The following is a 16,117-nucleotide window of genomic DNA, read 5'->3' on the forward strand; positions in this document are numbered from 1 at the left end:
CCAATTGTTTTCACTTTGTATGAAACTGAAAGACATCACAGGATGTCTTATCCTTATTGTTATGTCCATAGACATGTAGGGTCTATGGTATGTCCATAGACATGTAGGGTCTATGGTATGTCCATAGACATGTAGGGTCTATGGTATGTCCATAGACATGTAGGGTCTATGGTATGTCCATAGACATGTAGGGTCTATGGTATGTCCATAGACATGTAGGGTCTATGGTATGTCCATAGACATGTAGGGTCTATGGTATGTCCATAGACATGTAGGGTCTATGGTATGTCCATAGACATGTAGGGTCTATGGTATGTCCATAGACATGTAGGGTCTATGGTATGTCCATAGACATGTAGGGTCTATGGTATGTCCATAGACATGTAGGGTCTATGGTATGTCCATAGACATGTAGGGTCTATGGTATGTCCATAGACATGTAGGGTCTATGGTATGTCCATAGACATGTAGGGTCTATGGTATGTCCATAGACATGTAGGGTCTATGGTATGTCCATAGACATGTAGGGTCTATGGTATGTCCATAGACATGTAGGGTCTATGGTATGTCCATAGACATGTAGGGTCTATGGTATGTCCATAGACATGTAGGGTCTATGGTATGTCCATAGACATGTAGGGTCTATGGTATGTCCATAGACATGTAGGGTCTATGGTATGTCCATAGACATGTAGGGTCTATGGTATGTCCATAGACATGTAGGGTCTATGGTATGTCCATAGACATGTAGGGTCTATGGTATGTCCATAGACATGTAGGGTCTATGGTATGTCCATAGACATGTAGGGTCTATGGTATGTCCATAGACATGTAGGGTCTATGGTATGTCCATAGACATGTAGGGTCTATGGTATGTCCATAGACATGTAGGGTCTATGGTATGTCCATAGATATGTAGGGTCTATGGTATGTCCATAGACATGTAGGGTCAATGGTATGTCCATAGACATGTAGGGTCTATGGTATGTCCATAGACATGTAGGGTCTATGGTATGTCCATAGACATGTAGGGTCTATGGTATGTCCATAGACATGTAGGGTCTATGGTATGTCCATAGACATGTAGGGTCTATGGTATGTCCATAGACATGTAGGGTCTATGGTATGTCCATAGACATGTAGGGTCTATGGTATGTCCATAGACATGTAGGGTCAATGGTATGTCCATAGACATGTAGGGTCTATGGTATGTCCATAGACATGTAGGGTCTATGGTATGTCCATAGACATGTAGGGTCTATGGTATGTCCATAGACATGTAGGGTCTATGGTATGTCCATAGACATGTAGGGTCTATGGTATGTCCATAGACATGTAGGGTCTATGGTATGTCCATAGACATGTAGGGTCTATGGTATGTCCATAGACATGTAGGGTCTATGGTATGTCCATAGACATGTAGGGTCTATGGTATGTCCATAGACATGTAGGGTCTATGGTATGTCCATAGACATGTAGGGTCTATGGTATGTCCATAGACATGTAGGGTCTATGGTATGTCCATAGACATGTAGGGTCTATGGTATGTCCATAGACATGTAGGGTCTATGGTATGTCCATAGACATGTAGGGTCTATGGTATGTCCATAGACATGTAGGGTCTATGGTATGTCCATAGACATGTAGGGTCTATGGTATGTCCATAGACATGTAGGGTCTATGGTATGTCCATAGACATGTAGGGTCTATGGTATGTCCATAGACATGTAGGGTCTATGGTATGTCCATAGACATGTAGGGTCTATGGTATGTCCATAGACATGTAGGGTCTATGGTATGTCCATAGACATGTAGGGTCTATGGTATGTCCATAGACATGTAGGGTCTATGGTATGTCCATAGACATGTAGGGTCTATGGTATGTCCATAGACATGTAGGGTCTATGGTATGTCCATAGACATGTAGGGTCTATGGTATGTCCATAGACATGTAGGGTCTATGGTATGTCCATAGACATGTAGGGTCTATGGTATGTCCATAGACATGTAGGGTCTATGGTATGTCCATAGACATGTAGGGTCTATGGTATGTCCATAGACATGTAGGGTCTATGTTATGTCCATAGACATGTAGGGTCTATGGTATGTCCATAGACATGTAGGGTCAATGGTATGTCCATAGACATGTAGGGTCTATGGTATGTCTGTCATTTCAATGGGACAATGATTGCTTTCATATAATGATTTTGAACTATGCACTTTCTTCTGTTAAAGATAGTCTTCAAAGACCATTTTCATTTTCATACTCAAAATATGATTTAATTGAATTATTAAAATAAATGTGTAACAGTTTAATTTAAATGCAAGTGCTAAATTTCAAGTTACAGCTGAAGTCCAGTCTTCACAATGGGCAAGTCCAAACCCCCAAGGTCCTATTAAAGATAAACTTCCCCAAATCTTCCTTTCTCAGAGACTTTTATTGGTGGGTCACAGAGGAGCATCAATTAAGAACTAAATACTGTGACTACCATTTAATTAGCTATAAGCTTCTTCTTTTCAGTACAATTTGGCTGTAAAAGATTTTGTAGATCGTAAGTAAGTAACAAATGTTTTCTATCAATTTTTCCATTGTTTAAATCTCAAATATATATAATTTGTTTCATTTTTTCCTTGAAGCAATTTGGTTTATAAACTTTACACTTGCTGTATATGTCTAAATCTAACCACAGTAAGACAATGATTTTGTCACCCAATATAAGTCCTTCATTTGACCACATAGGAATACATAAAGCTGTTAAAAGAAAGGTCCAATCAAATGACATTGTAATTTCTATTGATATAATAAATGTGTTACAAGTGATTTATACCATTTTTTAAAACTCAATTATCTTTGGTATAGCTTAAGAATCGGTTTTAGCTTCTGAAATAACAAGGTCATGTATGTCGCCATTTTGCTCTTAAATACAGAGTAAGCAAGTGTTCAATTTGAGAATTTGTGATGTTACTTCATCTTATCACTGAGGGAAAAGTATTCCATGTATAAAGCCAGTAAATGTTACCAGTTCCTGATCAATTTACCCAAGTTCCCCATGGGTAATGTATGGCCATCCATGATCAAAGTGAAATCACAGAAAACATATACAAAGTACAATGCTTTGAAATTGGTATTTTAATTTTATAAAGAAGGCAAGTTAACATCGTAAATTATCTTCAGTATGATTGTAATTTTTTTGAAAACAATATGTATGCTCTGATTGTACATGTACAATGTATGCTTTGCTTTCCATGGTACTGAGAGTCAATTATTTTCATTTTGATACATGTACATTTTGTACATCTATATTAACATAAAACGAGACAACACTATAAATGTGAACACAGGTCGTGATCATGCCTTGAAAGAAGATGGCAAAACCGCTACATGTCACTGTATGGATGGTAATGAACCCAATCAAAAGAAAATGACATAAAGCAAGTACAAAGTTTTCAAGAGGGATAGTTATCTGACAAAACTTTCTGCTACGACGAATTCTACTTCGCTAAGATTTGGAAGGTCATAGAATGTACTGTGACGACACACGATACGTCTGAACTATAAACAAAGGGAACGTTCTGAAGGGAAATATACCGTTCGATACTGACGTAGCCATGGAAAATTTGACTTTCGTAGTTTTTCTAAAAGAAGCACATCATAGCCAGTGACTTTGAAAACGACAGATCTTGGAGTACATGTACACGTAAAACTGGACCATTCCAAGAGTTCATCACAGTCGTCATGACTACCACTGATCATGTGAACATTTCATAAAGGATGGAAGTTTTACGAACACAAAAGTATTTTAATAACAAGCAAACTTCCAATAGAGGAACTCTATTTTCAGTTCAGGAATATAGGACTACTGGTCTGTCACCATCCTTGGGCTTCCACTTTCTGAAATTGGTAGCCCACTGGAACTACCAAAGAAAAGTTAATTTTGAGCCGTGATAAATGATCAAATGATGTAATTCAATGTTGAGGAAATTCCTACTCTGTAATCAACTGTTCTGACAATGCCAGAAGATAATTGTAATGTTATAGAAGACATGCATTAACATTAATATTAACATTAAACTAGAATAGTTTCATAGTACTTTTAAATAAATCAAGTGTTTATAAACTCAGTTTGTGCTGGTTTCCTGTTACAACATTCAAAGTTTAAGTTTTGAAGGAGAAGACAACAATTCTAGAAATAATTGAACTTCTACAGAAGTAGGAGGACCTTAGTGACAGGAGTGGTGAAATCTGGTAAAATTTGCATTTTTGATACATTTATGGGATAAAAAAAGTATTGTAAATAAAAACAAAAGTACAATTATTGCAGTTATATGTAAGTAAGCGTACTTACATATAGCTGCAATAATTGTACTTTTGTTTTTATTTAAAATACTTTTTTTATTTTTTTAATACATTTTATTTTGTGTGACTCAAAATTGTTCATTTTACTGTTTATTTTCTTACAGGATTTACTAAGAAAAACAAAGCTATAATTCTTATTAATGAACAAGGCCATCTAAAATCTCTCGGCAATTATTGCCATGGTTTTCTCATAAAAATAGTCAATTCCTTAGCTTCAGTTATCATTGCACTTGCGGAATTCACTACCTAAGTATTAAAATCTGTTCATTTTCTGTTCAAAACGGCAATAAATATTCTGAATCGCTACTTCGGAGTCCTTCTCAGCAGCCATTATGACGTCGTTTTCATACATGGAGTATGCGCAGTATTATTCAACATGTCGGCAAAATTTCACAAGTTAGCTGAAATGTCAAGAATATAGTGAAATTTCTACTTGTAAATATCATTGAGAAAGAATTAATCCTATCGTGAAAAACACATTAATAGACAGTGACATAGAATATGTTCCACTTTCAAAGAGGTGAGGGATATGTATTGTCTACAAAAAAAAACAGTTTGGATATGTGTTCAGGATCCTGAACACATTTTTGATAGGAGCTTACACATGGTAGATCTGTAGTGGTTCTAGTGGAGGCCCGAGAGCAACGTCATAGCGAAACCAATACAGTACTGCATCTAACTTACATAGGATAGATCTGTAGTGGTTCTAGTGGAGGACAGAGAGCAACGTCATAGCGAAACCAATACAGTACTGCATCTAACTTACATAGGAAAAGGAATACCTATTTACTTAGCCTTCACTTCAACATTATTCTATATATTAAACAGATTAGTTGTCATGGATACAAGCAATAATATAATATTCATCCAAATAATTTAAAAATTTGATGCCTGGTCGCCACTGAACAGCGCCTTAGTGTTGAAATAAGCTAACTGAATTTGCAATGCCATATTTTACCATTAATCAATTCATGGTACATTGTGCTGTGTTTTGTATGTACATTTATCTTCAACTCGGACCAAAACTAATGAACACAGAAAACTGCAGAAGCTAACGACAAAAACAGTTACTGTGTCAGGAGCTAAAATGATGTCAGTGTGTCAATGTCAAATACAGTTTTCTATCAATCATAATAACACCAGCTTTACAATCACTAGTACCCTCCCCCCTCCAACACACACACACACACACACACACACACACACACACACACACACACACACACACACACACATACATACATACATACATACATACATACATACATACATAGACAAGCACACATGCATGCACGCACGCACGCACGCACACACACACACGCACACACACACACACACACACACACACACACACACACACACACACACACACACACACACACACACACACACACACTACCTAGTAGGCAAATGCACATGGTTTTTTATCAAATGTCTCTTCTATTGTTGATCGATTGTTGACTTCGCACCCTCATGGTAATTCCATGGTATGTGTTAAGATACTCAATAAAAGGTTAAAAACAAAAGAATTGAAATGAGAGAGATTCTGATTTCTACAAGTCACTTGTTAATTACATGATTACCTTGTCAATATAAATTCAACAGACATTTGAAGGAATTAATCAATCGATAAAGAATTTTTTGTCTTCTTAGTCAGCCTTTAATGGAAAACGTCAATGTCGATTGTGACGTAACTTATCCGCCATAAGTCACGCCAAAATAAATTATATTTTCACGACATGCGAAACCCGGAAGTAAATAAAAACACGCAGATGGCAGACGGCATCGACAAACACGATAACCCCATACAGCGATAATTTGGAACGCGAACGTTGGTGTGTGCAAATCATCGCACGGCATGATGAACCAAGTTCACTATACCAAATAACAGTGCTGTTATTTCGCAACATTGCATCATGTCATAACTGAACTTCTGAAGCCACATCACACGTGGTGTGTTGTATTCACTAAAAACTAAAGTTCTCGTTCTCGCCATGCATGCATGGGTACCAAAACACGCGAGTGTAGTCAGAGAAGGAAACCGCTTGATTCAGATATTCTATTCACTGAAAATATAACCATTAATATAATTACAAGGTTGATTTACCGTTTTTGGTCGTTTCAGAATAGCTTTCCCCGAACATAAGACACACTTGACCGGCATGCTGTCTTCTTCAAAGATGGCTACACTGTGTCGTTGAAACGTGACCTTTGATTGGCTACAGCGTAAAATGGATTAGACTCATTGAAACAAATTCATATTTTTCATTCTTTCATATATTGCGCGAATTATTAAGATTTTATTTGATTTCTTTGAATTTTGGCTAATTAAATTTCTCAAATCCTTATACTTTGTAATACTTTGTGTTTTGAATGGTACAAACCAGAGTGTGCAGATACTAACCAATCAAAAACTAGGTTTTAAACAATGCGCTGAACGTAAGTGAATTTTTGCACATGCGCAAATCCATTGGTTCTTGTAATGGCTCCTGTATTACGCAACTTCTATGACGAAGGCATGATGCGGTGGAGTACACAACACATAATTTGCTGCCTACAAACACTTCTCGAAATACATTCCTTCTTTTTTTATATTTAAACTTGCTTAAACATTAAACTTTGGAGGCATGTGTATGTATGTGTAAGCATTGCGTGTGTGCGGATTTTGCGATTCAAGAAACATACATAAACTTTAATTTTATCTACCGTATCAGCATGGATGTCCCGATGGATGTATTCTCCCCTAACACATCCACGTGTGTATACGTACGTAGTGGCCAATTCTCAGAGTCGTAAGCGAGAAAACCAAGTGTCTTGAAAAAGAACCTGAATGTGGTCCCAGGTTACACTATTCCGAACACGGCAGATCAAATTAAGAAGGACAAACAGTCAACTTACGGTATGTTGCCTAAATTGTAATATGTTGCCAGTTTTAACAGTTAGCGATACACAGAAGTGGAAAGCCGTACTCTTAAATCGATATGATGTACATGGAACAGTATATCAGATAGAGAACTTGGATGATTATGTGAGAGAGCACAGGAAACAAAGTGATCGTAGGATACATTTCAAAGTATCGGCAAAGAAAATGAGTAACAATTCAAACAGGAAGGTTTAATTCTGTAAAGCATTCTTCGTCTTGCACCTTTGTTAGCGTCTTGGTAACGGCCTGTTGTAGGACACGCGATAAACGCGTGGCCATCAATCTGGACTAGCGCGGCTACATATGACATCTCACTCGGCACATATTTTGTGGATTTCTACGCCATATGTGTACTGCTGGACTGCGACAATGCCGCAATAGCTGGCCGCTTGCATTAAAGAAGCCGCATTTGATTGGGTACACTGCGGCGGCATGACATTCAACCAATCACCCAGTGATTGGGCTTTCCAGTTGAAAGCGTTCTATTGTCATTTCCAATGTCCCTATTGTGTTCTATTGAGACACCTCTTTTTAAAGCTTCGTACTGCACAACTGTTAGCATTACTCAACTTTCGTTCTTAAGATACGTATCTGAGTACTTCAGAGAGTGTCAATGACGATGGCAGCGAACTTTTCCGATGTCGCTTCATCAATTGGGAGCGAAATGTCGCCTTCAACAATCGATGTGGTTATGAATGATACAGAGAGCGAATGCAGTTCCGACAACAGCGACCAAGTAGATGACAGATCATTACGTTGCAAACTTGAAGTTGGAGGAAATTACGAAGATTGTCGAAGTAAGGCTGATAAGCTGAAACGAAAACTTGATAAAAGCTCCAAGCTGCTGTCTGAAAATGAACAACAAGAGTTGAGACTGAAGATCAACAGTCGAGAAAGAAAACGAATGCACGATTTGAACTCAGCCCTCGATGGTCTTCGAGAAGTTATGCCTTACGCACACGGACCCTCTGTACGAAAATTATCCAAGATTGCAACACTGCTTTTAGCTAAAAACTACATCCTTATGTTATCAAGTAGTCTTGAGGAAATGAAGAGACTTGTTAGTGACATATATCAAGGTGGTGGTGGGGCCCATGGCATTCATCATCCAGGAATTGCAAACTTGAACAGAGCCAGGATTCCCGTTATGTCTACTGCAATCCATCGGGACGTCATCGCCACGGCTGCCGCAGTTACTGCCGCAAGCCACCCGCTTAAGGATATATCATCCCCTCATGCACACGATGCCCATGCTTATAACCAATGGCCCGTGCCATGCACGTGTTCACAGTGTGCGACGGAGAGTTTACGTGTGCCCTACACAAATATAGGAAGATACGGCAAGTGAGTTGCGATGAACATGGTTTATAGACATAACGCACTGAAGAGCACTTTTCAAACAAATGTATAATTATTACACTTTTAAGAGACCAAAAGCTCTTTATATCGTCTTCTTTGAAGGCAACGACATTTATTTGTATATTTCAGAGTTTTAACGAAAGTATTGCAAGTTTTTGAATTTCAAGCTCAGGTTTATATCTAAAGTTAAGAGTATATTGAAACATGTTGTCACTATGAAAATAAATCCCTTCTATTCGACAAACAGATAACACGTCACGATATTTTATAGACGAACAGATAACACGTCACGATATTTTATAGACGAACAGATAACACGTCACGATATTTTATAGACGAACAGATAACACGTCACGATATTTTATAGACGAACAGATAACACGTCACGATATTTTATAGACGAACAGATAACACACCACGGTATCACATAGACGAACAGATAACACATCACGGTATCACATAGCAAAGTTTTCCTATGTGATGTTTGATCACACAAACTGTACATTTATGTCATATGTTAAAACTTAAAAGTATACAAAACTGTTCCGTGTCTAACTTGTTTAGAGGAACACTATATTGTACACTAACCTTTCACAAGTAACACTTTCGGATAAATTTGCTGTTTTTCATGACACCCCCCCCCCCCCCCCGAGATATGGATCGGAACGGAGACCCATTCAAGTTACCAGCTTAGGTGCTAAGTTGAATTATATGTAGAACACATGTCTGTCTGAGAATAGAATTTCTCCAATGTAGACATGACAGATGTAAATTGTGATGATATAGTTTGAAGGAAAATCCGCGAAGATATTTTTATATGCATTGTGGTGATATTTCATCATTAAAAGAGAAGCATGTATTATATTATATGTATGTGATTTCATGTTTGCATTGTATACAAGCAAAGTAGTTGGAATATGGCGTCAATAGAAGAGAGGTTTACTAGAACACGTGACATATATGTGGAAATAAATATACCATTATAATGTTTTAATGAAATCGTTAATCATCTACGTTTCTCTTTGTTCATTTCTTTGAAAATACTGCTCCACTTACTTCCGTGGTATCGTTTTCTAACCATTTTTCCATCCAATGTTTATGTCACCAACTTCATTGGGAGATTTAATGGGCAAAAAACGACTTATATGTGAGTTTTTTAGTTGGCATAACTTAAAATTATTCACTAAATCAGGAAATCGACAGCTCAATCATTGGTTAAATATTGATATCCTGATAAGTAAATTCAATATTAATGTACAAATATTGCCTACTTCTTCACCTCTTTATCCTTTTTCTCTATCGTACCCTACTCCTTACTATTGATCGATATTTTTCGTGACTCCTGATGATAGCCAACATCCTACCATACCAGATATATAAGTATATTACATATATATAAGATATACCAGATATATAAGTATATTACATATATATACGATATACCAGTTATATAACTATATTACATATATATAAGATATACCAGATATCATGACATTTGTACATGACCTGGTGATATTCTGTCAGCTGAAGCTGGTCAGAACTTTAGGATACACTTTGAGTTGATTATTTTTGAGACCATCCAGTTTTTATTTAGTGTATTGAAAAGTGTGGAAAGTGGATGGTCTCAACAAAAACTGGGTTGCCCAGGATAACCGACACCGGGTTTGCAAGCATAACATCCCGTCTAGAACCAGGTAGAGGCGACTCTTCAGATTATATATGTAAAGTGTACTACTAGTACAAGTACTCATCTTAAAACTTACTAACAATGGTAAGGCAATCATTCAGAATCACATTATCATTATGCCCAAATTAATACCGCATTCCCAGTACTGACAGTCTGCCCAAATTAACACCGCATTCCCAGTACTGACAGTCTGCCCAAATTAACACCGCATTCCCAGTACTGACAGTCTGCCCAAATTAACACCGCATTCCCAGTACTGATAGTCTGCCCAAATTAACACCGCATTCCCAGTACTGATAGTCTGCCCAAATTAACACCGCAACACTAAGCAACATGCCTAATTGCATGGAGATTGTCACAATGTACGTCTTATCCAGAGACTGCAAAAATGGATACATGGCACAAGTCGTAATGTAAAGGTAATAAAAGTATTACCTGATTGAAAAACTTCCATGGCCGGGATCCAGATAACCACAAAGAGGAAACCAGAAATATATTTTATAACCTTTGAATTCATAGGAAAACTTCACCGAATGCAATGCTACACGCGCTGAACAAACAATTCACTATCATTTTTTTCAAGGAATAGACTTTGAAAAGTTCAACTAATAGCGGCATTTTTTGACCGTTGCTTCTTATATAGACACTCTTCTCCGAAAATCTCTTGGTCTTCCCAGAGTTCAGATACTCCACTCATGTACTTTGTCGAATCTATGTGCACGATAACTTTGTACATTCAGTCAAAATAACAAAAAGTTCCAGGTAATAAACAACAAACCTAACAATAAACTTGTAATAAAACACTCGCAGTCTGATCTGTTTTTATTTTTTTTCTGAGCAAACATCGAAGGTCTATGTAACTAGTTCTAGCCAATAAAAAGTTTGCTTTCCGTTTGCAATCCCACTACGTCATCATACTGGGATCGCTGTTTCAATATTGGTGGCGCCCTCTGTGACTTATTATCAAAATAATTGTGTTTAATATATCAGCATGTATTTCATATTGCATTCAGTACGCAAACACAATTAGTAATGAATAAAATATGATTAAGAAGCGATTTCAAGGAATGTAATGAAATGTATTTGTCAACACGTGTGTGTGATTTTTATAGATATGCGTATATTTCCTGGTTGAGGGGGTGTCACCTTGCTGCGCCCTGGGGGCGTATATAGGTGTTATTAAAATTCATTTGTTTTGACGATGCTTTCTCTCTTAAAACACGTCAATATCAACATGTCTTTCAATCATTTGGTGACAAACTATACTGCTATAGTGTTGAAATAATCCAAAGAGATCATTTTCTCTGAACTCCTAACCGAATTCCCATTCATGATCACGAAATGCATGCTTGTCGGGCCTTACACAAAAAAATATGTCGATATATAAAGTACAATGCTCAATATCTGAGTCAGGGTGACTTTTCGGGAAATGTTAATTATGTATCATTGTCCTTTGAATATAAATAATGTTTTAAAGTAATATCGTTGTCATATCAGGTAAAACAAATATTAAGCTTACCATTGCCATATGTAAATTATATCTTTTTCCAATACTATTAAAAATTGACCGGTTCGATTCCTATATTTACCTCTATTTCCTTCGTATGATGTCATTTGTTACGATTTGTACTTCTGGGAGTGATCGTTACTTACAGAAAGACAAAATGGAGCCGTGATCCTACTCCAGATTGATTTTATCTAGCCACATGAAATAAAAACAATTTGTATAAATGTGCTACTTGTACCGTTGGAGGCGCTGTTTTTCAAGACAAACCGTTTCAAACACATGTCAGGGACCAGTCAGTTTTGTTAGCCTGTGGTACATATATATATTTGTTCTTGTCTCTGTTTTTTTCATAGATGGTTTAAATATTACTTCATGTAAGGGTTCAAACATAACTATACATAAAATTATACATATAATACACGTATTACCTAGCTACCACACTAGTTACAGAACATGCCATGTAAGTGTTTGGCTGTTTCACAATCAGTGCTTCACTTATCTTACACTTTGGGGCAAAAGTGAACTTGAAGGTTTTGTAATGGTAATCTTCATACAATTGGATAGTTTATAAAAGAACTTAATCTAAATTGTTCTAGTCTCTTCAGTATGAATTTGTCAGAAGGGATGAAATACTTCCTATTTTAGACACTACATGTATCGACACCACAACTCAAATTCAAGTGTCTATTGTACACTAGGTATGACCTCCTAAAGTGCTCTAACACATCAGTAACTTTACTATACATGCAATATCAATGCCCCTATACCAATGTTACAGGCCCACTTTTATAACATGGAAAACTTATTTAAAAAGTTATATTTACTTTAGCTTTTCGATGCTTGGCAATATATATCTCAGAGGCTATGAATAACCTAAACATTGCCTAAATAGAAACAAAAAACTGCAGATCTGGCGGGGGGCCCCAGAGGCCACTCATTCGTTAAACCAACAATAAGATTCACCAAAATTGGTAAAATACTTGAAAAGCTTCTAGGGGAGACCCCCTAGGACCCCCCCCCCCCCATAAGAGGTAGACATGTCCAAGCCTCAAATCAAAGTTCTTTCCTTCACCTCTTACTGTCAAGATGCTATGAAACTTTATTTCAAACATGTTTCAACCTTATGTAGTTGCTTTTTACATGTTAGAGCTGTCATATAAAGTTTGTAAATTTTTGTCTGAAAGTGTCTGTGAATAGCCTAAACATTGCCTTTAGAAGTAAAAATCCTCCAGGGCTTCTAGAACCCCCCCCCCCCCCATTCACACACACTCACACAAGAGGTGGACATATCCCAGTCAAAAAGCTCTTCCCTCTACAGCTTACTGTCAAGATGCTTTGAAACTTCATTCACAGGGGTCAGTGACTTTTTGTCGGCCCAATGGAAAAAAACACTGACACCCCCCATCCCCCCAAGTTGGAGAAACTAACCGGTCTATCTGAATGTTTGAGCTCATCAATCAAGTTTCCGATTTGTATTTTCAGTGTGTCACCATACCATGGCATAAAAACTGTCAACGATGTTTATTTAATTGAAAATCAAATATGTATTGAAATATGTAGTTTTCTAAATATAATCCGTGTGTGATAGAACAGCATCTTTTTACTCTCTATTACCGTGTGCGAAAACCAAACAGAAAATTGTGGCAACAAAAGTAGGTGTTCAACATTGACGTAAAAAAAAATCCGGATATCTCAAAGAAGCAAAGAAAAAAAAGTTGCCAGCATAGGCGAAGGAAAAAAATAATTCTCAGGCAAGCAGTCTGTGTGTCTGTGTGATCGTTTTCTCCATAACGGCTTGCTCAATTCAAACGAAATTTTGAGGAAGTATTCCGTAGGGTAATGGCAAGACTTGATTAGGTTTTGATAAAAATCCCGTGAATATTAATGAGCAATTTACGTAATTAATAATTTTCGGTAATTAGGCTATATCTCAAGAATGCACGCTTCAAATTCATTATAACTTGGTACACACATTTGCAATACCAAAGCGCAGCTGTCCTGAAAATATTACTAAATTAAATGTAGCTTTTAGTTTTAATAAGTTATTGGCATATTTTCGATTGGCCACAAAAAAGAAAAAAACAGTTTCTCCTCAGGAAATGTAGTCTAAAGTAGTGCGACTTTATCACCATTTTCTAAAACACGACTGGCTCAATTCAAACGAAATGTATTGCATGTGTTCTGTAGGATAGTGACAAGAACTGATTAGGTTTCGGTAAACATCCCATGAATATTAACGAGGAATTTACAAAATTAATGGGTTTCGGTAATTAGGCTATATCTCAAGAATGCACGCTTCAAATTCAATATAATTTGAGTAAAAGACCTCCAGGGCTTCTAGGGCTTCTAGGACCAGGGCTTCTAGGACCCCCCATAAGGGATATACATATTCCCTGCTTAAGCTTTCCTATATCTTTCACTGTCAAGATGCTATTAAACTCCTTTTGGAATATATTTACCCTGTGTAGTCAATAATTATTATTATGATAGTGCTAACCCGGGATCTTATAAAGTAGATGCGAGACAGTCAAGCAGTCCACACTGAGTCACGATCAAAAAATACCTGTCATGTGAATATTATATATATATATGGGGGGGGGGGGGGTCATCATGTTTTAGAATTAAGTGATAGGGGGTCAGCCTGTTTTTGGTTTTACAGATAGGGGGGGTCAGTGACTTTTTGTCGGCCCAATTTAAGAATCCCCCCCCCCCACGGCTGAAGAAACTGACCAGTCCCTTATCATTCTTATTTGCACCAAAGGACACATTAGCATTACTTTTTGTAGTTTCTGCTGTGATATTTGTTGTGATCTTTGATGACAGAGCGCTGGGATTATAAAGGAACAAATAACTTCAAAACGTGGGTTTCATCCTTGTCAATTTGTGACATTAAAGTTTCAATATTGTCAGGTATAGAACACTAACTATACCCCTGGATGTATATGTGTGTATGTATGTGTGTGTATGTATTTAATGTATATATGTATGTATGTATGTATGTATGTATGTATGTATGTATGTATGTATGTATGTATGTATGTATTTGTGTGTGTATGTATGTATGTATGTATGTATGTATGTATGTATGTACGTACGTATGTATGTATGTATGTATGTATGTATGTATGTATTTGTGTGTGTGTATGTATGTATGTATGTATGTATGTATGTATGTACGTACGTATGTATGTATGTATGTATGTGTGTGTATGTATATATGTGTGTATGTATGTATGTATGTATGTGTGTATGTATGTATGTATGTGTGTATGTATGTATGTGTGTGTTTGTTTGTGTGTGTATGTATGTATGTGTGTATGTATGTATGTATGTATGTATGTATGTATGTATGTACGTATGTACGTACGTACGTACGTACGTACGTGTGTATGTATGTATGTACGTTCGTACGTACGTACGTACGTACGTACGTACGTACGTACGTACGTATGTGTTTGTGTGTGTATGTATATATGTGTGTATGTATGTATGTGTGTTTGTTTGTGTGTGTATGTATGTATGTATGTATGTATGTATGTGTGTATGTATGTATGTATGTATGTATGTATGTATGTATGTATGTATGTATGTATATATGTATGTATGTGTATGTATGTATATGTGTGTATGTATGTATGTATGTATGTATGTATGTATGTATGTATGTATGTATGTATGTAGTCTAAAGTATATATTTGCTATTTAATCTTTATGCAAATAAAGAATAAAAAACTCAACTTAAGCTAGTCTAAAGTTTCACCAGTGGATTTATCAGCTGAACAAAGACATATTGTATACTTATTGAATATTGATAAACACATATAATGACACAGGATATGACAAATATACATTGGAATACTTCAGACTTCTTTTAATTCTTTACAAAAGCAAAGATACATGACAGATACAGCAATAAACATGGCTGTAAATTATTCAAGTACAAAACAAGTGACCTATTGGTCAGAATAGCTCCGCTGTTCTTTTTATTTTTTATTTTGGTAACATGTAGAAGTGGTTCAGTTGTTCAGCTCTTCACTATGCAGTTTTGTTTTAGTGATGTAATAAAGTGGTTAGTGGTTTCATATGATGTCTCACTATAAAACACATTTTACACAGAAAATCGGTAAAATATTGTACTTGTATACTATAGTCACCATTTTACAAAAAAATCTACTGTTATGAAAAATTACACAAAATCTCAGAAAAATAATGACAAGGAAATAAAAAACAATACAAAAGGATTTTTGAGGTTGGCTATAAATAATTCAAATGTCTTACAGCTTT

The 16,117-nt window shown here is 36.5% G+C and overlaps 2 protein-coding genes across 2 annotated transcripts in view; one reads left to right on the top strand and one right to left on the bottom strand.

The window, feature by feature from the left end:
- The window catches only part of LOC144432758 (cytoplasmic tRNA 2-thiolation protein 1-like), a 93,080-nt gene extending 86,525 nt beyond the window's left edge, over positions 1-6,555 (bottom strand). Inside the window, exon 1 of the mRNA XM_078121033.1 lies at positions 6,465-6,555. Coding sequence (XP_077977159.1) covers positions 6,465-6,521 — 57 coding nt within the window. The 5' untranslated portion in view covers positions 6,522-6,555. The remainder of the gene's footprint in view (positions 1-6,464) is intronic.
- A 722-nt stretch (positions 6,556-7,277) lies between these two features.
- Positions 7,278-8,628, top strand: LOC144432656 (uncharacterized). Its single transcript, XM_078120922.1, has 2 exons — positions 7,278-7,385; positions 7,885-8,628. The coding sequence occupies exons 1-2, from the start codon at positions 7,278-7,280 to the stop codon at positions 8,626-8,628; spliced, it is 852 nt and encodes a 283-aa protein (XP_077977048.1).
- Positions 8,629-16,117: the final 7,489 nt, after the last annotated feature.

Source organism: Glandiceps talaboti, chromosome 3 (genome assembly GCF_964340395.1).
Source record: "Glandiceps talaboti chromosome 3, keGlaTala1.1, whole genome shotgun sequence".
Taxonomy (NCBI): Eukaryota; Metazoa; Hemichordata; class Enteropneusta; family Spengelidae; genus Glandiceps; species Glandiceps talaboti.